General features: G+C 41.3%; 1 protein-coding gene across 4 annotated transcripts; it reads right to left on the reverse strand.

The window, feature by feature from the left end:
- Positions 1-27,329, reverse strand: LOC114451488 (serine-rich coiled-coil domain-containing protein 2-like). 4 transcript variants are annotated; one of them, XM_028430126.1, is made up of 16 exons: positions 26,875-27,329; positions 15,369-16,654; positions 15,049-15,216; positions 14,726-14,902; positions 14,568-14,641; positions 14,183-14,356; positions 12,019-12,109; positions 11,821-11,905; positions 11,093-11,188; positions 10,857-10,971; positions 10,684-10,767; positions 10,515-10,601; positions 10,293-10,418; positions 4,632-4,988; positions 4,094-4,190; positions 1-2,766 (listed from the first exon to the last, which is right to left on the reverse strand). In XM_028430126.1, exons 2-15 carry the CDS (start codon positions 16,609-16,611, stop codon positions 4,095-4,097), a joined length of 2,973 nt encoding a protein of 990 aa, XP_028285927.1. In that variant the 5' UTR covers positions 16,612-16,654; positions 26,875-27,329; the 3' UTR covers positions 1-2,766; position 4,094. The 4 variants fall into 4 exon arrangements, with proteins under 4 accessions (XP_028285927.1, XP_028285926.1, XP_028285928.1 ...); XM_028430125.1 differs by having other exon boundaries at positions 1-4,190; XM_028430128.1 differs by lacking the exons at positions 1-2,766; positions 4,094-4,190 and adding an exon at positions 9,559-9,664 and having other exon boundaries at positions 4,774-4,988; positions 26,875-27,328.
- Positions 27,330-27,566: the final 237 nt, after the last annotated feature.

Here is a 27,566-nt window from a genome sequence, read left to right on the forward strand (position 1 = left end):
TTTGGTGAACAGTATTTTTATTTCAGCAGCATCAGAGACATTTCAGCCAGTGCACCATAAATATTGACCAATGAGCAACCAATAATGATAGGATTACTAGGCTTTGAATTCTTCTGCAGACATTTAAGTGAGAGAACATATGTAGTAACCAATGAGAGCTGCGCTTACAGGGGTGGAAGCAGGAACAAGGACTTAAACTAGGAGACCAGGGTTGTGTTTGTGAAGAACAATCATCATGATACACTTCTGTTTATTGATTAAAAAAAAACCTGTGAGGTCAGAGTCAGATTTGCTGAGTTGATATATTTTGGAGATAGTCTAATCATTTAGCTCACCTTTACAATAAAATTATCAACTTCTTGATAAACTTTAGGCCTTAGAATTTGAGATGGGACCCTGTTACAGCGTAAAGCTGCGATCACGAAATAAAACAGAATAGAAAAAGAAATCTGTTACTGTATGACATGAATGTAGCTTTAATGTGAATGAGACATTTTAGGACAAACAAAAAAAATGCATTGGTTGTTTTTAGAGTTGAGCTGAACATTTCATTTAAAGTGCATTTTAGGTTTTTTACAAGCTCAGCATTATCAATAACAACAACAATAATAATAATAACAATAATTACAGTTATTAAGACTGTACAGTTTAGATAATGCTAGCGCAGTGGTGAGGTAAAACTTCTCCAAAATTATTGCACAAAAATAAAACCAGCAGGAGACACGAAATGGCAGGATGTTTGTCAAGTTTTAAAAAAAAAAAAGCATTTCCACAAACAGTGTGACACCGCCAAGTGGATATATTGGAGAAAGTATTAAATATTGCAGATATTGTATAGACATGAAAAGTGAGTACATTATCCGACATGACGGCAACATTAAATGTCCATTTAAATACAGCGTAAATACAGTGATTGAAATATTATTGTCAGAGCAGCTTATAATGGATGATAAGTCTGTAAAATCTCAAATAGAGTCCTTATGCTCTTGAATTATTATTTGTATATAAGGCTGTTAATAATTACTTCTAATTCATCATGTTGTTACCTGCAGCATTAATAAGAACAATCTACATCTTCAGAGTGTGTCAAAAACATAAAATATAGGGCAACATTTCTTCCTCTGACTTAAGTACACAAAATATGCTAAGGTTGAATAATCAAAATTTTTGTTGTTCTTGTTGGTGTAAAGCTGCTGACAACAACACGCATCACTTCCTGTGCAGATTTTTTTTTACAATAAAAGGTATCCAGTGATTTCAACATGGCTTTTAATTTGAAATACAATAAAAGAGGCTTTATTGTAGCAGGTGTTCTTCTATTCTATTATTATTATTAAGTTCTTGCACTGGTATTTCACAATAGAGCATAAACTCTCTTTACATTAAGGGTGTAAAATATTTTCAGTAAATGTTAAAGTTTTATTGACAGCAGCTTCACTGTTTATCATCACAAAATTCTGAAATTTTTTTGGGCCTTACTTGTCCATTGCCAAGGGCTCTGATTTGAGAATTAACTTTGTCATCATTCGTATATTGAACACTGACTAAAACCATGTGGCTTTAGTCCGAAAACAAAAACATGAGATATAGTGTATCAGTACATCACATAGCTGCAAACAGAGTGGGAATGAGCAGAAATCAGACAGAGAGCTAAGAGATCAGCTTAGGAGAGATCTGTGGCTCGTCCTCAACATCAGTGTTTGTCAGATCCAGCTGCTCTGCAGATGTTTGTTGGACTAATCAGAAAAACAAGCAGCAGAACAGTTCTACACTACACTAACTGAAACTGGCTTTCAGTGGTGTTCGGGGTGTTTACTATGCCATCAGACAACAACAGCAGCAACAGCTTTAGGTGTTTTTAGGACAGATTGGAAGATGTCCACCTGAATGATACTGAGGGTCACAGTGACCAGGAGAGCCAAACGTGAGGAGCTGATAAAGAGTTTTGTCCTGCTCTCCACAAACAGAGCACATCTGCAAACAGCAGGAAGCAGCAGGCAGATGCAGAGTTTTAGATTGGTTTTTAGGATTTAGAAACACAAACAGGAATGTGGAGGGGCACGAAGGCCAAAGTGGAGCATTGAAATGACTCGCAGTCCAAAGGATTTTCATATCTGCCGTTTTTTCTGTGATAGAATACAAAATCTATAACCTTGTGTAAAGCAGAGGAAATGCTTGCATTCATTCATGTGTTTGCTCAATTTATGTTCGAGCCAGCTTCGAACAAAAATACAGACTTTTTCTGCAGTGTAGAAATAGCTATAGCTTGGCCATGTCACTTGCATGAATTAAAACTGTTGGAAGTTGAAGAGCAGATCTAAAGACGACGAACGCTCAACTTAAAGTACAGAGTGACACAGCATAACATTACCGTATAAAGTGAAAGTCCTAATTGCAGCAGGGATTATATATATTAGATTCATATAATATGTTGTAGAGGGTTTATATGATTAAATTAACATGATGAGTACAGAATCTCTAACCATTAAAGAACTGAAAGATGTCTGAGATTTTCTTTTATTACATTTTTTTGATAAAAAATAAAGATAAAAATATTTAAAGGTAGTCAAAAACTCTGTTCAAGGGCGACTGAGGAGTGTTTGGATGCTTCCAGCTGCTTTGTCAGAGGAGGGTTTTAATTGGACGGCGGGCTGCTGGGAGGCAGATTAACTTTACTTCTCTCCATAAAGGAATCCCTCTTTATGATGAAATGACCTTCAGGTTTAAGCTCAGTGCAGCCAGCGGGGCCGGGCTTCAGAGTTTGTTCTGGGGGTGAGAAGATTCACCTGGTAAATCCGAGTGTAAGCTATGGCTAAGACACTGTTAATCTGCTCTCATTTTACCCAAAATCCTCTCCGTCTCCTCTCTATTGGAGGCTGCTGATAAGGTACAGACTCATTAACAGTAAAGAGCTGCTCAAGCTGCAGCTGACGGACAGCAAGGTTCAGAATTGTCCAATTTAACAGCAGGCATACTTTAGCTGTGATCAAAAGGGGCTGAAATGAGTTGAATATCATACAAAAAACAGCAAATATTATTTGTGTATGGGCAGGAATATGTTGCTGCTGTTGTTTCTTTTGGCTGTGGTGACATTTTTAGCCATGTGTTAGCATGTGTGCTTTTTTGAGCTGAAAGAAATATGTAACTATACCAAGCTTGCATATATTTTCAACACCACCTCCAGTGTTGCTCAAGGGCACATGGGCATCTGGGGGTTGAACCTGCCTCTTTTTTTTGCATATTTTATTGCGTGTACTGTCACTAATATCAAAGCAAGCAGCATTGACAGACGATCACTGATTTAAGTGAGTAATATTTTACTTGTTGGAGTGGAGAGGAAATGTCAGTGGATTCAATTTTTCAGGTAAGCATTTTTCCAAGTCTGAACATGATATCCAGCATTTAGGAAAGCAATAGTGTAGTTGTGGTTAAAGGAAAAAAGCCACTCAAGCAAACTGTGCCTCTCTTGAATGCTAATACTAAAATAATAGATCTGAGGCCTCGGTGTGCTTCAAATTGGTGGGTTTTTCTGCTACAAAAGCTTACACAAGGGGGTAAACATTAGTAGTAACAATCAAAAATGTCCCTCTGCCAGTAGATGTTTTTCTACCACATATCTGAGGAACTCACAAGCTGCTTAGTAAGTAGAATATTTGATCTTATACTGCCTTGTGAGCCCTGCTGATTAATGGTCTGTGAATAGTGAGGCCAACTGGCCTGATTTGCTGCAGTGGAAATGCACCTTTTATTTTACCAGGTGTACAACTTACTTATTCTGTTTCCTATCTGTTCCCTCCCCTGTTCTGGGTAGGCATACTGTTTGTTGGGGTTGAATTTTCTCACTAGCACTCAATTTGGACACTAGTTCCTCTGGGGAAGTTCCTGTTCCTGCGATGCACAAGCACTTTATCTGAAGCACACTGAGACCTTCAGCTGCATTCACCTTCAGATCTATTAATCTCCATTATATGAACTCATATACAAGAAGGGAGGCAGCAACAATACAGGAAGTCCCCTTACACCAAACGTGACACACAAACTGTACAAATGAAAGATGGTGAGACTGTGAAATGAAAATGTGTTTTTTTCTGACCTTAGAGTTGTGTTGTTCTGCAGAGGAGCTGTGCTAAAATGAACAGGACCAATGAAGGAAGGATCGGTTGTTTGGTTTGGAGGTCAAGTTGCTCAAACTTGGGAAAGGGAGGAGAAGGATGAAGGTCTGATAAGTCCACCAATCAGATACAGCAGGAGAAAAACTGGTTCCTAACACACAGCAAGGGAGCAACTCACCAAATTTCTTAAAATTGAATTTCACATTTCTTTCTGTTCTGATGTTTTTTACCCATTTGCACCAATCTGTTACATTTTTAGGATCCTATACAGCCTGTAAAATAAAAAGCTATCAGGTTTTATTATCAAACAGTGAATATTAAATAAGTTAAATGTATACATTTCCACCTCATTTACAGTGTCAGTAATTTAGTGATTGTTTTAGTTTACAGTTAATTGAGTTAAGGATCACAGAGAAGACATCATGCGATCTATGCTTCATATGCTCCTGGTGCTGCATGTTAGGAAGTCAGAGTCTTTGGTTTGGGGAGGCGGGAAGAGGCCAGCGTTTTAAACTTAACCCCAGAAGTGCTGCTGCCACTGCTGCTGCTTCTGTTGTCAGGGTCACAAGGAGGCTGCCTGAGCATCCTCGTCTTTGGGGTGTTGAAGGTGTGAGGCAAGAAGAGGCGGAGCTTGGTGGGCTGGGGAGGCAACAGGGATCTACTGTAGGTTCCTCTGCTTTCACCTCTCTGCTCTTCCTTCCTCTGTGGTTTCCCATCATCCTCTCCGCCATGGGTGGAGGTTGTGTTGGGGCAGCAGAGGAGTCTGTCAGCAGGGGTTTCAGGACAGATGGAGCAGGGGTTAGGTGGAGGCGGAGCTTGTATTCGGTCTGTCAGTGGTTCCTGGTCTTCCTGATTGGAGGAGTGAAGTATCTGTGACTGAAAAGCAAAAACTAAAATCAGGACTTGTTTTATTCGGATATTTGACAGCTTGTGTCAAAAATCACACAGAACAGAGCATCCGATGATTTTCAAGTGTAAATATAGCAAAGTAAATGTATTTGAATAAGTTGTTACATGTTTCAGGTAAGAGCAGAAAAGACATTAAGGTGTTTCAGAGAAAAAGAAAAATCCCAAATGATTGGTCACTTCAGACATCATCAGTTTAATCCGTGTGTGTGCGCGTGCGTCTGCTTTTGATCTCTGTGTTATTGTATGAGTATGAGTGTATGAGTGCCCCGGTTTATGCTGTGTGAGTGTGTGTGAGAGAGAGAATCAGAAAAATTGTCAACAGTTGTTGATTTTCAATGTGATAAACTGACAAGATGTCCATTTCTGATACACTGACAGTTTTGACTAAATAACAGCTTTATTGCAGTTTGTTTTTCCCGATTTTATTCTATTCTGGCTCGCTGTCACATCCTCCTATGCCTGTACACACAGCAAAGGTCAGAAATGAATGAAGAACCTTTAAAGTACAACAAAAAATACACGAAAGTGCTTTATTCCTAATTAATTATCCTTTACTTGGTACTCTTTTGCTTTGTTACTCCTTCTGTGCTAGTTTGCCATTTGCCATTTTGTTCCCTCAGATTTTGTTTGACTCATTACTGAGCTTGTTACCTTTAATTACTTTCTTTGTTGTCAGTCTCTTCATTTAGTTTAGTAATTTTCCTTCTACTTACTGAACTTTATACTTCTCAGACTTGCCCCCTGTCTCTAAATATTAAGGGCAACTTTCTAAAATGTCTTCACTTGCTGAAAACGTCCTAACTTTTCTCCTCGCTGTCTTCCATTGGCTCAGATTGTGTTTACATAATTAATCCTGAGGTATCTACAGGAAATCTAAGCAGACTGAGCTACAAAAATAAATCAGATACAGTAACAGAACAAACAGCAGCAGCAGCACAGTGGAACTGTAACAGCAGATTAGTTATCATTTCACAGAACTTTGCCAGGATCAATAAGCTGAGATTGCGGCTCATGATGGATTTCACTGCTGCTTTTTTTTCCATGTTCTCGCTGTAAATCAGATTAGTAGAGTACAATGAGAGGCGCCTGCAGGATTACAGTGTGGAAGCTTAACTTTCTGTTTGCATACTGACGACAGATTCTTCTATCTTTGTGAGGACTGGTTAGCTGTTTGATAAGATAAGATAAGATAAGATAAAACTTTATTAATCCCGAAGGAAATTCTTGTGCCAGAGGTATCAAGTCACAATAAATGCAGTTAAGTACAGAGTATAAGTATAAGTGTCACTATAATCCAAAATAAGTACAGTACGCAGTATGAGCACAATATATGATACATGGATACAAATATGGAGATGTAAGGTGCTAAGTAAACATAAACATAGACAAGTGGAGGGAATGACAGTGATGCCTGACATGATTATCTAGCGCTTCTCCGTACAGAAAGGGGAGGAGTTATACAGTCTGATGGCCACTGGCAGGAAGGACCTCCTGTGGCGTTCTGTGCTGCTCCTCGGTAGTCTCAGTCTACCACTGAATGTGCTCCTGTAGGACAGCAGTGTGTCGTGCAGGGGGTGAGACGTGTTGTTACGAATACTGAGGAGTTTCCTCAGTATCCTCCTCTCTGTCACCTCCACCACAGACTCCAGCTCCACTCCCAGCACCGAGCCAGCCTTCCTAATGAGCTTGTTGAGTCTGTTGGTGTCGGCCGTCTTCATCCTGCTGCCCCAGCACACTACAGCGTAGAAGATGACGCTGGAGACCACCGAGTGGTAAAACATCTGCAGCATGGTCTGGCAGACGTTAAAGGACCTGAGTCTCATCAGTAGATACAGGCGACTCTGTCCCTTCCTGTATATTGCCTCTGCATTTGTGGACCAGTCCAGTTTGTCCAGTTTGGACCAGGATAGTGAGAAAGTTTGTAGATAAACTCATCATAAATTGATTTAGTCATGTGTCTTTAGGACACTTTCTTTGTTGACACAACCTTGAGTTGTATACTGGTGAATCGGGATATGTTCCTGTTTACAATTCCTGTGAAAACATCTGGATGTTTCCAGTAGAATAGGAAAAAAAGAACCATTTGCTGGTAAACACTGACATCTGGTGGTGGCGAGTGGCATTGCACCATGTCTTAAGCGATTATCTTTAAAGTGTGTCCGGCTCTCATAAATAATGCATGATAGGGCAGATTCACAAGGTGGGGGGGGGGGCATATACAAGTATGATTTGTTGCCAAGAAAGGACAGAGAGTAAGTGAAAAATAAGAAGAAACAGACACAGAACAGGGAATATACAGGGTGGGCGGGCAAGCGCAGAAAAGAGATATATCAGAGTGTCCTCGACCACATGCAGGTATCCTGAAGGAGGTTTCACCTTGGGAGGGAATCACTCCACTGCCAATTTTTTTTTTCTCCGACTGTTCTGCTTCCGTGACTACGACTTATAGGACGTCCCCACAGTTACACACACACATTTTTTCTGGCATTCAAACTGCTGATCCACCCAAACTGGCCCCCACTCCCCCCCACCAATACCCATCCACCCGCTCCTCATCTCTTCAGTTCTCTCGTTGGCCCCCGGAAGCTCGTTAGATGAATAATATCTCTCCACACCGCATCATCCCTTAGCTCTATTATCAACATCATGACAACAATGAATAAACATGAGGTCGTAGTTTGAAGCTGGAGGCAGTTAGCTGCCGTGGGAGTGCTTCATTACTCTAAGTATTATTAGTACAACAATGAAGTAATAACAAGTGTGACAGAAAACTGTTCTGGGGTTTGGAAGGAAAGTTACAAAATCTTACTTTATAGAAGACAATGAAGTTTTTCTGCTGTTATAATTCCCTAGCATAAGATCAATGGCAGACATGATCATCATCATCAGAAACACGTATGGTGCAACAGCAAAAATATCCAAATGAGCAGCTGAAGTAGATTTAAGGTGCTGTAGTATTTAATCCAACAACCAAAACTCCCCGAATCTGTCAGCCGTGATCTCATCTCCAGCAGTTTGACTGCTTCAAATGACTGAACAAGCTGGAGTGAAGTGCACCTCATCTGATACAAAATTTAATAGCCATTTAGAAAGATAATTTTAGCTCTGCACTGCCTTCTTATGAGTCTCTGGGCTCTGAGATAACTGCACACATTTCAGTGTGAAGAGAGGGCATGACTTGTCCTGCAGGGAGCAAAGACTCATGGATAAAAGCATGGATTGCTTATAAGCTAATGCTTTAATATATTTTACAATTGTATAATGATTTCTGCCGGCTCATCATTTTACTGATCTGTCTGTGAGAGACTTGCATCTAAGCTAAATGACGATAATCATTGTCCAATTCACTGGAATTGGTTTCGAATAAAATAAAATAATACCTTCCTGCTGTCACCTGACATATTTGAAATCATTGTCATGTTGGTCCCTCAACAGAACTTTATCTTGATGTAACATGTTTTCACTCTAAAGATGATAAAATACAGGAGAAAGAAGTACAAGGGCGAGGTTCTGTCTGGGATTTAAATTACAGAAGCTGCAGTAAAAGGAGGAGGTAATTTCAGGTGTAATTATTTCTGGGAGGAGGTGAAAATGAAACACACTCACACACAGACATTGGACTGGATTAAAATCACTGAGCAGGGCAGGTATGATTAAAATCACCTTCTCCTTCTAAAGATATAAATCCTGTCCGAATGAGGATTAATGCACCTTTAAGATATGACCATTCTGACCCATTTCACTACAAACAACAGTGAGATGGGATGGGAGAGGAGGAAGAAGTCAGAGGAAGATTAAAAAAAAAGTTGCTACTGTACCACGCCGTGTCACTGAAGTAAAGCACTAGTTTTTCCACTCCTGGACGAAGGCGTAGAGGACAAGGCAAAAACACACAGAGCACAGAAGGACAGTTAGAGAAGAGAATTTAACTGTCAGATTTCTGACATGTACTCAAGTATGGATCTCTAGGCTGAAGGAAAAAAAGAAGAGTTAAGGAAGAAGAAGAGGAGGAGAAGTGGAAGAAAATAGGCGATAAGATGATGATGAGGAGAAGAGTGAAATTATAGAACTGAGCTTCCCCTCAACACCATGAAATAAGTTAAACTAACCTCCGATGTCACATTGAAACTTTTAATTTGGAGTTCTGGATTCAGTGCAGTCATGTCTTGCTGAAGGTAATTTTGAACATAATATTCAAGTCATTTCATGCTGCAGAGAGTTAGTTAAGTTCCACGTCTCCATTAAAACCTCCTGTGACCTCTGACCCTTTCCCTATTTACCTCCTGGTTACTGTGGAGATCTAGGAATTAAATGCCTTTAAAAAGGCTGCTCAGATTACAGTGAAAAAATAAAGATAAATTGATGATATAGGTGCTCAGAATGTTTTGATCATAAAAGAACACAATCTTGAGGCCAGTATGTTCCTTTTGATGGTGATGAGGAGGAAGATAAGGAGCAGATGAAGGGTCAGTGGTATGGGCTGGTGAACTATGGGGCAGGATGAAGGGGGGGAGTTAGGGGAGGTTATAAGACTCACTTTTTCTAGCGAGGTGGGAGGGGATGCTGGGCTTCGGCCTCACCCTGTAAGGCCTGGAGCGCTGATACTGCCAGGGTGGAGAGAGGAAAGGAACAGGAGGAAAAGCCTGAGAGAAGAGACAGAGAGGAGGATAGGATGCTGATTTCACAACATCGAGAGATGATGATGGGCGAACAGAATGACGGGGAGGAACAGACGGGGGGGCGCTTTTGCTTCATAAATGAAACATTTTACAACAAAAACTACAGGACAAGAACCAAAAACAGCAATGACAAGTACACCACCAGAAACAAAACTTTGCACGCAGGCACCACAAGTAGTTTCCCAGGACAAAAAAACAAGATCTGACAAAAAGACTTTGCACAAAAAGAAAGACCAGATGCAATGTCCATAAGCTGATAGACACCCTTAAAAGCTTTAGTTTGTCCTAAATAGGAACCGATTTGGCTTTAAAAAAACTGTCTGACACATCAAGAATCAAACGAGGTTCTGTAATGTTCAACTACATCACCCAGAATTCCCTTCTGGCCAGCCAAGTTGTGATAGCACATATGATAGAAATGAAAACATTACTTTTGAAAGTTATTGAAAGAAAAGATGAAAGAGGGAAGAAACTGGCCTCTCTAATACTAATACATCAGCCTGTTTTTATATAGTTTTTGTATAGTTTTTTAGCTGTATGAACCATGAGTGATTGTGTGTGTTATGTGTGTTACATGTGTGCATATTCTCACAGCGTGCTCCCTCCAAGGCGTCTGCGAGGCCACGCTCTGGCTCTCCGTCACGCTCGTCTGTGTGTGCTGATCCATCCTTCCCGTTGTGTCCTGGCAGCAACACCTGGTGGTCAAGTTGGGAACAGTCTGAACACAAACACACAAATTATTTATATTTTTAAATGGAGGTCAGGTAGCCAAATATAGATTACTAATTAGTAGAAATAGGACAGAGACACAGACCAGCTGCTGAGTGAGTTGTGCAATGGTTCGGTCTCGGCTCTTCAGCTCCTCTCTGAGCTGCTGCACCTCTTGCAGTAGAGCCTGCACCTACACACATACAACATATGAGGAGAGGTGTTCTGGGAAATGCAGGATAGCACTGATACAGAAGGGAAGAGTGGGCTGAAACCTGTGAGTCAGAGCTGTGGGATGAGTTGTTGGCTTCTGGACTCAGGGTATCTGTGGTCAGAGTGTCATCATCCACATCGTCCTCCTTAACAAGTCATGAAGTTATTCTTAAAATTCACTCTTATGTCATGTGAAAGCCAACTAACTACAGATGGAGACACTGTGCTCCCTCACCTGCAGCAGTAACCTCTGGAGGTACTCCAGCTGTGACTTCACTGCCGAACAGTCTTCAGCCAGCTCCTCCACATCCAGTCCCAAACTGGGAGTACTAGGAGAGAGGCAGGCAGAGCTGGAGAGAGATGAAAACAATGGGGAAGGCGTTAGACAGGATGCAAAGATTCAGTGCGTCTAAAAATCTTGTTCATCAATTAACTGAAGTTTTCTTTGCACAAAGACATTAAGAAAGTCACCTAGGAGGGCACAGTTGGAGAATGAGGTCACCTTCCCTAGTTGCATCAGTCCTCTTATTACCAGGATCTTCGGTTAGCCTGTAGCATTGAAATTCACTATGGGAATGTCAAAAAAAGCGTTTTAATATAAATAATATAAATTGTCCATATAAATTCAGTTTTTTCTTGCTAATGTTCAAAAATTGGTAACAAAGTTGGAAGTTCTGCAAATAATATCGATAAAGGTGCAGGTCAACCTTGAAACAAAAGTTGATGGAAATCAAGAATATTTTAATTCTACTGAAAATTTTTACTCAGATCATAGATCATAGAAATATACTAAAATTATTTGTTACCTGAGGTTGTTATTACATATCTTGTACATTTCCTAGATGTTAGGTTTATGACCTCCTCCTGTTTATTAATGTTTCTGTGTCTAAGGCATCACATAAAAAAATCTGCAGACACTAAATGTAATGCACACGCTTCAGTCAGAGACCTGATTGATTTAATTGACACTGTGACCTTCCCCCATGGCTCTACTAAACACCAATTTTTCAGTTTTCTAATAACCCATCATCTCATTAAGACTGTGGCTGTACACATTCATTGATTTGACCTTTCTCAAAAGTCAACATCCCACTCTGACCCTGAGCGATCTGAACAGTTAATGCTCGCTGCTCGGCTGCGATGGAGAAAGAATTATATCCATTTCAATCCACGTTGTTGATTTCACATTTTCCCTTCACCTTTCGTTGTCGTTGTGGACATCCTGTGTTCCCCAGCAGAGCTGCCTCCTCCTCCACTGAGCCATGTGAGGCAACCCATCTACATCTGCAGCAGTAGCAGCACAAAGACACAGTGTTTATTATCTAAACTGTGCCTGAGAATTATTTACAGTGTTGTTCATTTTAATTTACTTAAATTTGTGATATTTGTAAACATACCGCTGTGCAGTGAGACATCCTCTGGGAAGTCAACATCCAGCATGAGGTCGTCGTCGGCCAGATCGCACGAGTCCAGGTTATTCAAGATGTCCTGAAACAAACGTGAATATACAGACTCCCTTATCTGCTCTGTTACATTTGTTATCTGTGAATTATATAATAGTGCCAATAGAAAACTAATCCAAATAAAAAATTCACCTAAGCCCTTAAGAAACCTGTGGAAAACCCTGTACAGAATAATAACAAATTTGAAAAGCGTATTAAAGTTTCTCCCTAGCTCAATAAAGCCTCAAAGGGAAGAGAAAACTCTGAAAATTAAGACAAGGATGAACAGTTTGTTTTTTAATGTTTCCTGCTTAGAGAAGCTTAGTCACACCAGAGCGACCTCAGAGGAAACCAAATGTTAACCCTGAATAATTTAACACAAGCACACACCTTTGTATCATCTTCTCTGTGAGGACCCCTGTGGACATGATGTATTCCTCATACCTAAACCTGATTTCCAACTGATCCCATGTCCTCGCTTTTCGCAAAGGTATAAAGCTGATGCAGGAGAGCAGTCATTCAAATCAACACATTACCTCCTAATCTCCTTCTGCTCTCGTAACTCCTTCCTCCTTTTTGTCATCCTCCTCTCTCCCCATCTCTTCTTTCCCTCTTCCTCGCCAAATTGACTCTCTGCTCTTACTCTCACATTGCTTCGCATTCTTTCGCTAATCCTTTAATTTTTTCCTCTGATTTCTCACACCTGCTTGACCTAATTAGATCAAAATTTGCAAATAAAAATTAAAGGTTGAGCACCCCTGGCTTTTACATGATCTGTAAACAAATCTGGCAGGACCCACGTGGGCTAACCTACAGGGTGCCGTTTTGCTAAGCATTTGTGTTAAAGGATTGGACATTTGTGGGATGAATCAATCAATAATCATTACACACCACCTGAACAAAAAAAAGAAATGGTTGGAGAGTTGGAATGCCATCTGGGCGGACTTTGTGGTGGTCCATGTGTGAAAATGATGACTCATGCTCCCTGAAATGCTCTTTCAGTTTAAACCTGATGAATCCTGGCATTGTGATCTTGGAATCTGGCCATGCCATCATGGAAGAAAACACCCATGGTATATTGAGGTAGTCAGCTGGCCTCATAATGTTAATGACATGATAAACTGAGGCAACCCCCAGATCACAGCACCTCACAAACTGGCTGCTACAGTGGGCACTAGGCATACGACATTTCTTCCTGGAAGATTAAATTGTTCAGGTTTTCATAATGCGTCGAATAGTTCTTTACCCATTTGTAGTCAGCATCGTTTTCTTTGCTTGATGCAGATCAATAACTTAAACTCTGTGAACCAGAATAACATCTTTCCCACACCACAGGATATGTCTCCAGGAAATGAGAAGCAGTATCAGTTAGGCTTAAATAGGTTGACAGCTGAAACCAAAATGATCACTGCAGTAATTATCCAGTGGAAGGCTGGATAATTACTGCTTATTATCTGCTTAATTAAATCTAGGTGGTGATGTTTTATTTATTTATATGCTTCAGCAGAAACTAATGTATTCTCACCACATGCAGGCAAGAAAGACATTTTGACATCTGTTTTTAATACAGTGAACACAAGAGGGAGCCAGAGGTTCTCATTTACACTTCAACAGGTCTGATAACCAAATCTGGTGCAGACTTCACCAGGAGATTTATGATAATGAACGAAAAACATGCTACCTGCATCTTTTTGATTTTGGTAAATAACAGCGTGTGTGTGTAGGATTTACAAAATTAGCACAGAATGGGTTCAGGTTAACTAAACAGCTCCACTCAGAGACCTAGAGATCAGGGTAGTTAAAAAATTTACAGCATGTGCCAGCTTCCTGACATTTAACTGCATCAGCCATAATGTGTTTCTGCCTGTTTGGTGATTTGCTAGTTTTTGTCAGTTCACTCTGACTGACTGAATCCAAAAACTGTCCACAAGTGGGGCCATGGCTTGAATATTAAACACTCTCATTTTTGTGCTCTTTTCTTTGTTACTTTTTTTTTAAACAGTGTGAGTTTTCTTAGCAGGAAAGCACACTCAGAAAACACATATTACGTTGTTAACTCCCTGACATTAGTGGTTTTTCATTAATGCATAAATAATTGCTGTTTGACCCTTTTGCTTACAATGCTGTTAAGGTCAGAGTCGAAGCTCCCGATGTGATGGGTGGTATTGCTGTTTGTGTGGATGGAAGCGGTTGTGGCTGCGTCCCCCAATGGCTCCAGACCCTCCTCATCCCACATGTAGGTGCCCCCAGACCCACAGCTGTCCGACGGAGAAAGGTCCAAAGATGAGCCACCCTGCAGAGGAAAAAGAAGGCAAGGTTTGGGTCACATGGCTGAATCGTACACTTGAGATTTTTTATTACATATGAACAAAGTAAAACAAGGTGAAGGAATTTGTGCAACTTTGTGCAAATGTCAGGAGTTTTTTTGTTTATAGTAGGATAAATAATGTTACTAAGGAAACAGGATTTTATTTTTTGATTTATTTATTTTCTGGTGGTGGTACCTGGTCATGGTAGTCAGGCTGAGTGGACCTTCTCCGATGGGAGTGCCGGCTCAGCTGATGTTCTCCTTGATCACCTAGGCACAATCAGGATTTTTGGAATATGCATATATGTGTTTCAATACATTTACTGTGCTGAACCTTTATCCAATACAACTCACCACAAAGTCTCACTCCGCTCCAATCCACACCATCATCCAGAAAACACAGCTCTGTTGTCTTGGTGTCGCCATTAATGGCTGTCCTGTCGTCATCAAACCTGGCACATGATTGGTCAAGCCCTGAGTCATCTTCATCATTTTTGGAGGAGAACAGCATAATGCCCATCCCTCCATTTCCTGCAAACACATTGACAAGAGACAAACTATTTATTTTATTTTAACCCTCACTTTTACTGCACCTCAGAGAGAAGCGAACTTTAATGCAGTGAATACAAGAATAGACTAAAATATTCTGTTAAATGATAATTATATTTTTTCCTTACCTAGGTTATCAAAGTCATCCATGTACTCCTGGCTGGTGTCATTCCTATCCAGAGAGGAGTTGGAGGACAGGGACATGTCCTCCAGTGTCTCCCCTACAATCGACACCTCTCCGAGGGATACAGGCTCTGCTGATAGCCCCTCTGTCTCTGGAGCCTCTGTCATATTTTCTATGAGGAGACAAAGAAGAATAAAAAGCAGGTAGATAGAATTTAGGGCAAATATGAAGAGAGAAAATCCAGATGTCACTGGATAACAGGTAGAAAATATTTTCTGTTTATTGAAATATGTGAATGATGTGTTTTAATGTGGTTGGACTAACCTGGGCTGTTTTCTGTAGTGGGAGGTATCTCGACTGAGTTTCGCCGTCCATTCAATTCCTGTTTCACTTTTGTGTTACCTGGAGACACAGTAGCTTGATTCACCCGGAGGGGGCGGGACTGCTTGGTGACTGATGGACGTGACAGCTTGTAGCTAATCCCACCGGGCTTAGAGGCAACACTGAGGTTAGGAAGGAGAGACTTCTTTAAGGCTGATGGAGGTAAGAGGGAGTGGATGCTAATGCCTGACCTCCCTGAGGCAGCAGATCTTTGAATATTGACCCCTCTACCTGCTCCCTCAGAAGTCTGGCTGCTAACAGGTGATTTTAACAAGCTGCTTCTAGGTGGACCAGCTCTACTGTTAGAGTAGGAGCGGGTGACAGTGGGAGAGTGAGCAAGGGAGGAGGAAGAGGAGGTGGTGGAAGGGGTAAGCGTGGGGGAAGGCTGCCGTCGGACTTGGCTGAGGCTACGGGACCGAAAGCGATCACTTTCAGTCAGCTGAACAGGAGGAGCAGATCCAAGGCTGTCACTGGAGTAAGAACGACTGGCTGGTGCTTTCTTTTGGAGTGGGGAACCAGATCGGGATCCTGGACCAGAACCCGGCCTTGGACCACCAGGACGAACATAACTCTGAGGTTGCCTTAGAGAACTGTTGGCCCTGGTCCGTGGGTTAGATCCTGAAAAACCATTTAGGGTGTGTTTCGTGCCATTAGGCAGTCCAGACACAAGCTGGCTCAGTTTGGAGCTGTGAGATCCACTTTTAGGAACAGGAAGAGTTCTGGGTCGCGACTGTGGCGATGGCAATGCTGATGTCATGGACTGGCCAAGGCCACGCCCTTTTCCTGCTATGGATGTGGTAGGTTTTTTGGCATCAGACTGGTAATAATACTGATGGATGCCACTGTGGTTCTGCCCAACATTCCCAGACTTTCCTCTTCTCCATTCAATCTCTCTATTGGCCCCTCCATCGTCAATTGTCCCATTTTCTTTCCTCCATTGCATGGAACTTGGCACCCTAATAAATCCATTCAGTGGAGCAGTGGAGGGTGTTGCTAAGGTGCCGTTGACCCCTGCTGGTCCAGGGTGATGGTAGAACCCATTGGTGAGGCGGGTACTCGTAGCAGCAGTGCTGAGGTTTGCAGCAATAGTTGGAACCGTCTGAGATTTGGGCCGAGAACCAAACTTGGGCAGCCTAGAAACCATGGTAGGCATGGCAGGAGGGTCAACAAGAGGAGGGGCTGACATCAGACCCTGCCCACCTCACCATGGAGACACAGATTGAGAATAGCTGGAGAAAGAATAAGATGGTGTTAGAGGTACAATCTACATACAGCAACAACACGACAATATTTTTAGCAAGCTTAATGTTTAATCTGAAAGTTGCATATTGTAGGTCGGCACAGGAAATAAATTACAGTCCTGAGGGAGTGGAAAAATCCAGAGGGGAACAGCAGCTCTGACACAAAGTGTCAGTGATTAACAGCTGAGGCATGCAGCACCTGGAATGATCTGCCGCTCCAACACCGCAGGCTGAAGTTATGCTTGTGTATCTGTGTGTTTGTGCTGATGTGTTAGTGTTATGAGTGTGTGAAGATAAAACGTTTACGTGCCCCACCCCTAATAAAAACAATCAGCTCTTCCTGCACCTCCAACAGAAAAGGAAAGATAGCAATCACACATGAATGATCTTTCTCACCAGACACACCCAGCACAGGCTATCTGGGTGTAACACACACACAAAAGTGAGACAGCACACAAACCCTGAGGCAGGACAGGTAAAAAAAAATACAGTAGGCATGTTTCTGTTCTGCAGAGGGTGGAGAGAATTTTTAATGTGCTTCTGTAGCTGTTCTGTTAGTATAACACACTCATGTAGTATATTACTAAATCTCAGCTGGGAGGACTATTATTGGATTTTGGTATTACTTTTTTAGTAAGTTATGTTGATAAAATTGTTTAAAATGATTGTGGTATAAAGACATCTGTATGTCATTAAAAACACTCCAAGCAGCTCAGAGAAAAGCTGATTAAAAATGTAGAAGTCAGGACACTTCTAAGTCTCTGTACATCACCTGAAATTCAGTTAAATTCACCATTAGGAAATGGAAGGTACATGTGTAAATCTGCCTAGAGCAGGCTGCCCTTAGGCCATGCTCCTGCTTCAGCAGCTCAGATGGAAGAGATTTTGCAGACAGCAACTGTTGCCTGGTTCTTCACCAGTTGAAATTTAGGTTTAAAGTAGACTCTTAAGGTTGAGTGTTAGAAGGTTCTTTGATCTGACCAAAATGAAGCTTTCTGCCCATCACACTAGGCGCTATGTTTGGTGGACAACACAAACTGCAAACCGCTATAAACACACCATTGCCAATCTAAAGCGGTTGTGGTAGTATCATACTGTTGCTTGACAGCAAGCCCAGAAAGGTTTTAAAGTATATTGACCGTGATTCCATTTATAAAAGGATTAAATACTTCTTATGGGTCCTGTAATGGTTGGGAGAATGGGAGCTTGATTGAGGAGAAAGGAGTTATTGAGAGGGGGTTGCAATGCCATGCCAACGTGCTGATCAGGACTAAGCACTATGTACAGGTCTTTCCCTCCTACTGCCCTGCAGACTCAGCACATGGTGCAGATATTGAAAGAACAAAAGTAAAACACAACCATAATCTGCCCAGGGCCAACAGACTCTAAGCCAAACTGAGCATCACAAGCTTCTCTGTAAGTCTAAATCCAAACAGCTGATGTGCTTATCAGGAAAACAAGGGGGGGAAAAGTTGCGACTGCTGAAAAACTTGTGATTTCAATGTGAGAAAAACAGAAAGGTCAAAATGTCACAACTCTGGATTTTTAATGTTTTTAAATGATCATCTGCTTGTCCTGGAGGGCTTCAAGGTTACATAAAATCTCGATGAAAAGATTCTCCACCTCATACAAAAACGTATCAATTTGTTGTTCTTCTATAATAAATATATTATTTGCATGGTTAAATGACTGAGAAACATCATGTTTAAACTGTAAACCCCAGTTTAACCTAAGATTTTCCTTTCACAGATGATGAAGAGGGAGATAAATTAATAAAGGGATGCTGCACCGCGCTGACTCACGACTTCCCCACTGCTGTGTCACAGTCACAGGCCAAGAAGCTTCTGCATGAAGACTCATCACTGCCCAAAACAAAACAACACAAAGTAAGTAACTTTAACAGAAACAACAGTCATGTTGACATAACTCCTGCATCCATATTCTCCCTGTCTGTGTGTGTGCTTATGTTGTTTAGATACAAAAATGGGTAAGGCTAGGGTTAAACACATTTCCAGTAAATGAAAGGTAGTCAAACTGGTGTCCTCTGAAGTAATAGAAATCTAAACGTGTGTGTGAGAGACAGCAGCTGCACTGCAGCAGACACACTGCTGTGACACCAAGGACACACAAGAGGAATGAACACTGATGAACGAGGTCACGGCAGAATGATAATGAGATGCCGTCTCTACATCTGTGTCAGTCTCTCTGCTCCTGCTGTTTTATTTATCACTTGCTCTCTGTCACCATGACTCTTTTTTCAATTTGGACCTTCTTCAAGTTGCAACTGACCCACTGGTGCAAGTTTTTTTTCCCCTTGAGCTGCTTTAGGTGTTATCACATGTCAGAAATCTGCTTTACAAGCACACAGTATGGCCAAAAAAACAAGCATTTTTTTACATTACAAAGATTACACTATTCCAAAACTAAATTTAGCAAAATGTTTAATTTAGTTTCTCCCCTAAGTGATAGATGTGATAATACGGAAGAATCACATTTAGTCTGGCATTGTCCATAAATTCTGGCATGCCATATTTAACTGGTCTTCTAAACAATATTGAATACAAGAGGCAGAGCTGGAGGTAGCAATGATGAAGATGTTGAGGTTCTTTCTAGGAATGACAAGGATGGACGGGATTAGGAACAAGCACATCAGAAGATGGTTTGGACATGTGCAGAGGAGGGATAGTGCTTATTAGTAAAATGATGTTGGAAATTAAGTTTTTAGGCGAGAAGAGGAGGAGAGAAGAGAATAAAGAGGATAGAGTTAGGTGGAAACAGAGGATTCAGATGAGGTGACCCCTGATGGGAACAGTCGACAGTTGCCTCAAATTAAATTCTTAGATATAACATGACCTTGGTACTAAAAGCAGCCGTCTTGGATTTTGTTGTCTTATTGTAAAAGTGTTCAAACTCAGTAATTCCAACTTCCCAGTTGAAATGGAATGCACCACTGTCACAGCCATTATTACATGATCAAAACACAACTATAGAACAAAAGCAGCAAATATATGTTAAATAACTCCTAATCTATGTCAGCATGTGTTTAATCTATTAACACATGCTGTACAAATGCCTTTTCCTACTGAATTTGTAAGCTGGAGGACGCAGTTCAAAGTGTCACCATGTGATCAGTGACGAGAAACCTGCTGTGTCATTTCTCTGTGCACGACTTCCCTGCTGAGATCTTTAAAGCTTAATGTGTCATCTATAATCCAATTTAATTTTATTGCTTTTGGCTGAAGCTGAAGAGATTACTGCAACAAAAAAGGTGTGTTTTAGATAACACACACACACAGTGTACAGAGAATGAACATTGTTTATAACCTGCTGTGTCATCAGGAACACTGAAGCTTTCTGTCTGTAAGCCCAAGAGTCCATTTAAATTAATGAATGATAATCCAGGTATAAACTTAACTACTGTGCTCATTTGTTTAATGGATAAGAAACTACTAAACTGATTATTCCAGTGACAGGCTGCATTTCACTGGCAAAAGCAAACCTGTGTGGTTATGAAGTAAAAAGCGGCTTCCTTCAAACCAATCCCATTAAAACATATCAACAAATCATAAAATGCATATCTTCTGCCATAAATAGTCACTAGACCACCAAGTGTGGACTAATCCGACACTGAAAGTAAATGTTCTTGGCAGGCTTAGGCAAAGCCTCTGATCCTCAGATTATTTGGGTCTATATGATCAATGTCTGCATGTTGTATCATTATCAGATTAAAAAAAATTACAATAAACTACTAAGAGTCTGGTTGTCAAATCTGCTGTGAGTTCCTGTGAGTGCAGAGAAGCCTAGGGATTGTTTACTTGTCCCGACCTTCTGAGCTGTGTTATCAATGAGGGATACCATGGCGAGCTGAGACTGACTGTACTGTACTTTGCTTACACGCCACTTCCACTAATGGAGTTTACAGCCGAGCAGCCAGAAAACAGAGCAGCAGCTTTACCTCTGATCAGCATACACACTGCATTTTCTGACTATCAGCAGACAGGTCAGCTGTTGAGTTTTTTTTTTTTTTCTAATGGCGGAGTTTTGCTAATGTTTTGAAACTGGCTGATTTGAAGAAATTAGGTCCAATTTCTATCCTGACCTCCTTCTACTCCATTGTCCTTCTCAACCTTCTCTTCTTTCCATTAGCCTTCCTCATTGTCCTCCCCCTCCTCCTCTACTGTACGCCCATCCCATCTTACACTCAGTCATCGATGTCCTCATGCTCTATTTCTCTGCTCACCGAGCTGAGAGGAATCAAGGCCTGACTGCGAGAAAGCCAGAAAAGGTCATCTATACTTCCATTTGGATGCACATGATATTCTTTTTATGTCTGTCTTTTTATTTAAAAGTAAACATTTTTTGTTGCCTACAAGAAGAGCAGTAAATTTTCTCTTTGAGGCAATGAAATGTAAAAAACAAAAGTAATTGACTGATTCAAAATGATGACAAAAAGTCGGTTTTTGCTGTGTAATTCTCCGGAACACATCACAGCCAGAGACCCTAGTCCCGTCTGAGTCCTGATTCAGCCTGTCGGACCGTCTCATTGTCTCCTAACAGATGTCACATCAAAACCCTGCAGGCTCTCAGGTGAGTGTTTCCACTCTGTGCGGTCACATTTCATTCACACTCTCAGTCTGAGAAAAGGCCAAAAGCTGCTGGAGCAGAACCCACAGATGGACCGGCGACACAACAGATGGTTGGTGGACACAATAAATCTTGGAGTGTAGGTTAGACACGCACAAACACACACACACACATGCTTTTCTGATCCATTTAAAAATGTAAGATGAGCTCTGAGCAGCTGAGAATAAAAAATGCACAGAGGGACAAAGTTCTGTGGTGGGATCATCTTCCATTATCACTCAATGATAAATGAATCAATAGTAACCTGATCAGCTGGCTGCTGGTCTTTGTCTGAACAAACACAGCCAGGACAAAGCATAGTGGTACGTTAGACGTCTGACAAAATACTATTTTAAAAAGGTAATGTGTTGTTTCCTACAACTGTATTGTATTTTGACAACCTCTCCAAACGTTCTGCAGGTCAGCCAATCATCATGTGTATTTTTGTCACATGACTGCTAGTCTCTCCTCCTCCTTCTCTGAGTTTTTAAGGTTGATTTGTTCTACCAACATAATTATTCAAATAGTTTGCAAACTGATTTTAGTTTGCTTTTCTGTAAATCAAATCTGTTATATTGTAAGTAAGATGCTAAAAAAACAACTACTTCGTTCAGACTTCAAGTTCACTGCCTCTGTCTGTTACGCAATTTAAAATCCAGCAGAGGAAAGTACATGTGAGTATTTTCCCTCGCAGCGAGAAAGTGAACTCTTTGCTCCTGGAGAGTTTAAAGGCCATTTGTGATGTAAGTGCACTACTGAGGACACGCAGAAGACATCAGTTGCTTCATCTGAACTCTGCTGCTCCTTACTGTAGTTTGTCCAAGTGAGGAAAAAGACTGTGATGGCACTAAATGTCAGAAGCACTATATACACTCACTGGCCACTTTATTATGTACACCTGGCTGGTATCGGGTTAGACTCCCTTTTGCCTTCAGAACTGCCTTAGTTCTTTGTGGCATAGACTCTCAAAGGTGTTGAAAACATTCCTCAGAGATTTTGGTCTATATTAACATGATAAAATGGCACTACAGCTGCAGATCTGTTGGCTGCACATGCATGACCACATCCCAAAGGTGCTCTACTGGATTAAGATCAGGTGATTGTGGAGACTGTTGGTGTACAGTTAACTCATCGTCATGTTCAAGAAACCAGTTTTAGAGGATTGGAGCTTTGTCGTAGGTGCATTATCCTACCATCTGACATTCAGACACAACTGATATCAAGACTCAGACCAGGCAACGTTTTTCCAATCTTCTGTTGTCCAATCTTGGTAAGCCTGTGCATATTGTGGCCTCAGTTTGATGTTCTTAGCTGACAGGAGTGGCATCCAGTGTGGTCTTCTGCAGCTTTTTTGTCCACACAACTGCATCTCTAGATATTTTCTCTTTTTTGGACCACGCTCTGTGGACAACAGTGGCGCAGTGGTATAGCAGGGTTGTCTAGTAACCGGAAGGTTGGTGGTTTGATCCCAACTCCTCCCTAGTCACTGTTGTGTGTTCTTGGGCAAGACACTTCACACTAGCCTTTGGCCGCCTTGCTAGTCATTGTATGACACTGCTTGGGATTAATACAGTATCTAAAATTAAAAAAAATGAACCCTAGAGATGGTTGCGCATGAAAATACAGAAGTTTTCTAAATACATTTGGCACCATCATCATGCCACATTCAAAATCACTTAAATACACTTTCTTCCTCATTCTGATTCTCAGTTTGAACTTCAGCAAGTTGTGTTCACCACATCTAGATGCCTAAATGCATTAAGTTGCTGCCATGTGACTAGCTGATTAGCTATATGTATTGATTAGTAGAACGGATAATAAGAATTCATTCAATTCATTCAATAAGAATTCATCATTCATTCCTCCTCTTTCCTCTCCATCATGTCCTTGTTCACCACCTTTTGTGGTTTCTGTCTCTACATGCACATCACCAAAGGACAGATATTCTTAGCAGAGGGCAGAGTAACACAACCTACATGGAGAACAATGGACCTACATGTAAGAACGCCTAACTTTAAAGCAGAAATAAATATGTTCTGCACATAAATGAGCTGTTTAATTTATATTAAAACCTAAAGTTATGTACTTGGAATAACCTGTGGTTACTCTGAGGTCAGTCAATATTACAATTTGTTTTCTCCACCAGTCAGGAAGACGCCTTATCAAAATAGAAAAGCCGCATTTAGCCGTGGGGCTTTATTATTCATGGCTGCAATGTGTGGCTGTGCGTCTGAGTGTGTCAGCCAGGCCACTTGATCCAAAGGGAATATAGAGTGTCGTAGAAAGGAGGAAAAACCTGAGCAACAACAACACATAATTCAAGCTAAGGGCAGTTTGGTATCAACGATCATGGAAATTCTACAATATTATTAGTGCTGACTTTTAAAGTTCAGAGATGCTGAACTACAGCAGTGTGTCACAAAACTGTGACATGTGCTTACACATACTAGCTTTAGGAAGGAACATGGCATACGTAGCATGAATGCCCTGCCTTGTTGGGCATTAAACCAATAAACACACCTTCCTCCAACACACGCATATACAGACACTGACACTGACATCATGCCTGAATGAGCCTCACCCACAGACAGACAGAAGGCTGATCTGAGGACTCTGACATCACTGAAACCTCGCTGACATTGACGTTCCTCACATTTCTCCTTGTCTGTCATACTTCTCTTTTCTCCCACAGGTAACTGGTCAAACTGGTTGAAGCAGGTAAAGTAAACAGAGAGATCCCAGTTTTTTAAAATAATTTTACATAATTGTACTTCTTATGTTTTGGACTCATTTTATATTTTTTTGAAATAATATTTGCTATTGATTAATAGTTCCATATCAGTATTGTCTAACATATGTAATAAGACCTTTTTAAGGGTGCCATGTTTACATGTTTATGGTAAAGTCAGCTTCTTGTTTCAAATGCAGGAATTACAGTTGAGAGCAGTGTGTTTTGCCCAGGGGCCATTCAGTACTAACACCACCACCCCCATCACCACCACCACCCACCCTCAGGGTTTCATAGCAACTTGGCAACGGACAACATCCCTGTTGTGCTGGGAGATCTGCTGCTCCACAACCCCCCTACCTCCACCACAGCCCCCATTAATCTGCCACAAAGCAGCTCTTTCTCCTGCAGCCCTGCAGACAAGTGAGGTCCCTCCTCTAATTTACCACACTTCACACTGACAGCCAGGGAAACCTACTTTTGGGAGTCCAGCAGTTGAATGCCATTAAGTTCAGGAAATTTCAACAAAGATTTAGTCTGGGTTATTAATTTAATGTATGGCCAGTTTTATGTGTGTACGTGAACTATATGCACGTAATCCTGTAATCCTGCTAGCCTTAAATGTCCCCTTGAGGAATACATTATAGTAGGAAGCAATAAGTAGGAGCAAATATATTATTTAGACTTTAGAAACATTAGTCTCTCACAAAACACTCATCAGCAGCAGCAACAGCTCAGATGATTTGATCAGTGTGAGGAAATAGAATGACACCACCCAGTCAGAGATGAGAGGATGAACAGAGATCGAGAGATTCACCAAACATTTCCTGCCACAAAGTCCATCAGCACAGAGTGAGCAAAGTGGGTACATCAATTATCTATCAGACAACCAGCTCACAGAGAGACAGAGGAAAAGGGAACTGCAGGAGAAAGGGAGGAGATAAATAAGAGAGGCAGGACAAAGACTGAGCCAACATTAGCTTTAGCTAGCAGTGATACACTGTGAAGGCTGGGGAGCATTTACATCACCACCTGTCTGCACAATCACTGCTTTTCAGCAAAAGACTGGTGAAAAAGTGAAAAAAAACTAAATAAATATATAAAAAAGTTAGCCTGATAAACAGATAAACAGAAAAAATGTAACTTCAGTAGACAAAAATAGTAGAACTACGAAGTCAGTGATGCAGAGAACAAATCAGTGAGTGTATGCCATTAAAGAGACACCTGCTGAGAGCTAGATGATCTTAACAGGATTGATCATCAGCCAAGAAGCATTAAGACACCTCTGCTCTTTAACTAAGCTGCTCACTAACAAACCCGAACAAAGGACTGACCGAGCTTCACATCTGCAGTTTTTTTTTTTTACCTTCAATAGTCATGCCCATAAACACATTTATTTCTGCTCTAGAGTTGGCCATTCTGACATAGAAGTCTTTGGGGATTGGCTCGCTTTTGGAGCCAGCCCCTAGAAGCTGCGGGGAGAACTGCTGTTTCCCCATTCTTGAACACTAAAGTTCAAACTTCTAGGTTTTCCGAGGCTAAAACAGTTTCTTGTTTTCCCACGAGGAGCAGCAATGTTGAAGGATGCAGAGTTTGATTTGAGTTTAAAAGACTTGCCATCATCTGGCTGTCAAGTGCTGGAAGAGGCAAGTGGCTGCTGTGAGCTACTGATCTGTGAACAAGACCTACAAAATGGCAAGAAATAGTAAAAGACAAGCAAACGTGTGGGAAAAGACAAGCCTAGAGGAGAATCTGGAATGACAGACAATGCAGTTAAAACATCCTGCCCTGACTGCAGGCTTAGTTTGACACTTATCACTTTAATTATTCACCAAACAGTCTGGATATGATTAATTTTTCATCAACTGGACCCAGACTTATCCCCTACACCACAAAAGGCCCAGATCTCCAGTGAGGGATTTCATTTCAAGAACAGAACAGAATATAAAACTGAGAAACTACACTCCTTTTTTTACATTTTCATTTTCTGTCATTTCTCTGTTGAAGAACAGATTCTTCATCTCAATGGGGGAGCCAGAGGGCAATTTATTCGTCAGAGAACAACAGACACAAGTCCAGCAGAGAAGAAACACCAGAGAGAGACAGATGGACCGACAGAGTGGACGGCTGTCAGAAGCTATGGGATTGGTTACAGTGTCACAGCTGCTTCTGGAAGTGAGAATGCAGCAGAGGGAAGGCAGAACCAACAGGTCATCACAGAACCGAGGGGTTTCAGCTTGAACAATTCAGAGAACTAAAGGTTAAAAATCAACAGATCATCAAAAGTCACAACAGTAACAGATCATAGCACCATTAGATCAGACTATAGCAACCCATCAGTGAACCAAGGGATCAGAAGCAGTAGAATGTTGGATCAAATAACTGCAGAGCAGACATACTGCACATCCAATGAGACACAGAACCAATCAGCAGGGGAAAACTAAAGGTAACAAACAACAAATAAGCCAACTAAAAATGAGATAGCAGAACCTTAGGAACATAGTAATAAGAGAAGAAAAGCAGTCAGCCATTAGGACCAGTGAGGCCTACAGTGGTGGTCACACATTACATACATTTTGATTCTAATATTTTGGTTTTATTTTGAAGTCAGCTCAATACTTTATCTAAGCATCAGCCTGTTACTGCACACTATAATTTGCTTGTAGCAAGCTAATACCTCTTCCAACAACGTAGCGTAGCCTACGTTAAAAAACACTTTCAGTTTTCATTCAAACACGCAGTTGGATGGCTGCTAATGCAATGTGTCTACCAGCTGTCTTGTTAGTCATATTTATGGTCTGTAATGTTGTGTGTCCTTTTCAATTGGCAGACGTGTTTTCTACACGCTGAAACTCACCTGCCGGGTACGCGGAGCATCAGACGTCAAAATGCGGAAATGTCGAGACGGAGGTGTCTGAATGAACGCAACTGTCAGTCAGGATCTCAGGTGGGTTCAGTCCAAGCATATGTCAAATTAAAGATAAGAGACTGTACAAATAATAAAGGAAAAAAACAGCGAGAAAATCCTCCGCGAGAGCTGAGCAGGACGACGCGGCAGCTCCTCCGCGGCGCGCTCCCGGCCTGCAGATTCTACGCTCCGCCGCTTTCCTCTCGGGGTCTCCGACTGCCGAGCTTTAGCTGCGCAGGGTCACAAAAGCAAAATGTCCAAGTAAAAGCAGCTCTGTCTGTCTGACATGTGCTGCTCATGTTCAGAGGACGAGCGGCTGAGGCGGACTGCTGCTGCTGCTGCTGCTCTGCTGAATCATCCACACACACACACACACACACACACTCATATGCACGCGGACTGCGCCTGCACGAGGCACAGCTGACTCTGACGTCATCTGTCCGCTGTAAACATACACCCTTTAGCTAACAGTGAGTTCTACAGGTGACTTTTAACTGAGATCCAAAATAGATATATATTTAAATAATTTAAAAAAAAGATTGCTGCTTTTGCTCAAAGGTTTTGAGTTTCAAGACTTATTGAAACTGATTTATTAGGCCTTATGTGTTTTAAATTACTCAGATCTCAGCACATTACTCCCC

The sequence above is a fragment of the Parambassis ranga genome, chromosome 19, assembly GCF_900634625.1.
Source record: "Parambassis ranga chromosome 19, fParRan2.1, whole genome shotgun sequence".
Lineage (NCBI taxonomy): Eukaryota > Metazoa > Chordata > Actinopteri > Ambassidae > Parambassis > Parambassis ranga.

What these genes read in the sequence shown, in the direction of transcription:
- LOC114451488 (XM_028430126.1), bottom strand. Translation starts at nt 16,611, where the DNA reads ATGTCAGCCCCTCCTCTTGTTGACCCTCCTGCCATGCCTACCATGGTT. An exon ending in ACTCTGACCTTAACAGCATT is followed by an intron (nt 12,110 to 14,182) that starts GTAAGCAAAAGG and finishes CGTTTGTTTCAG; the next exon opens with GACATCTTGAATAACCTGGA. An exon ending in GTCCACAACGACAACGAAAG is followed by an intron (nt 11,189 to 11,820) that starts GTGAAGGGAAAA and finishes ACATTCCCATAG; the next exon opens with TGAATTTCAATGCTACAGGC.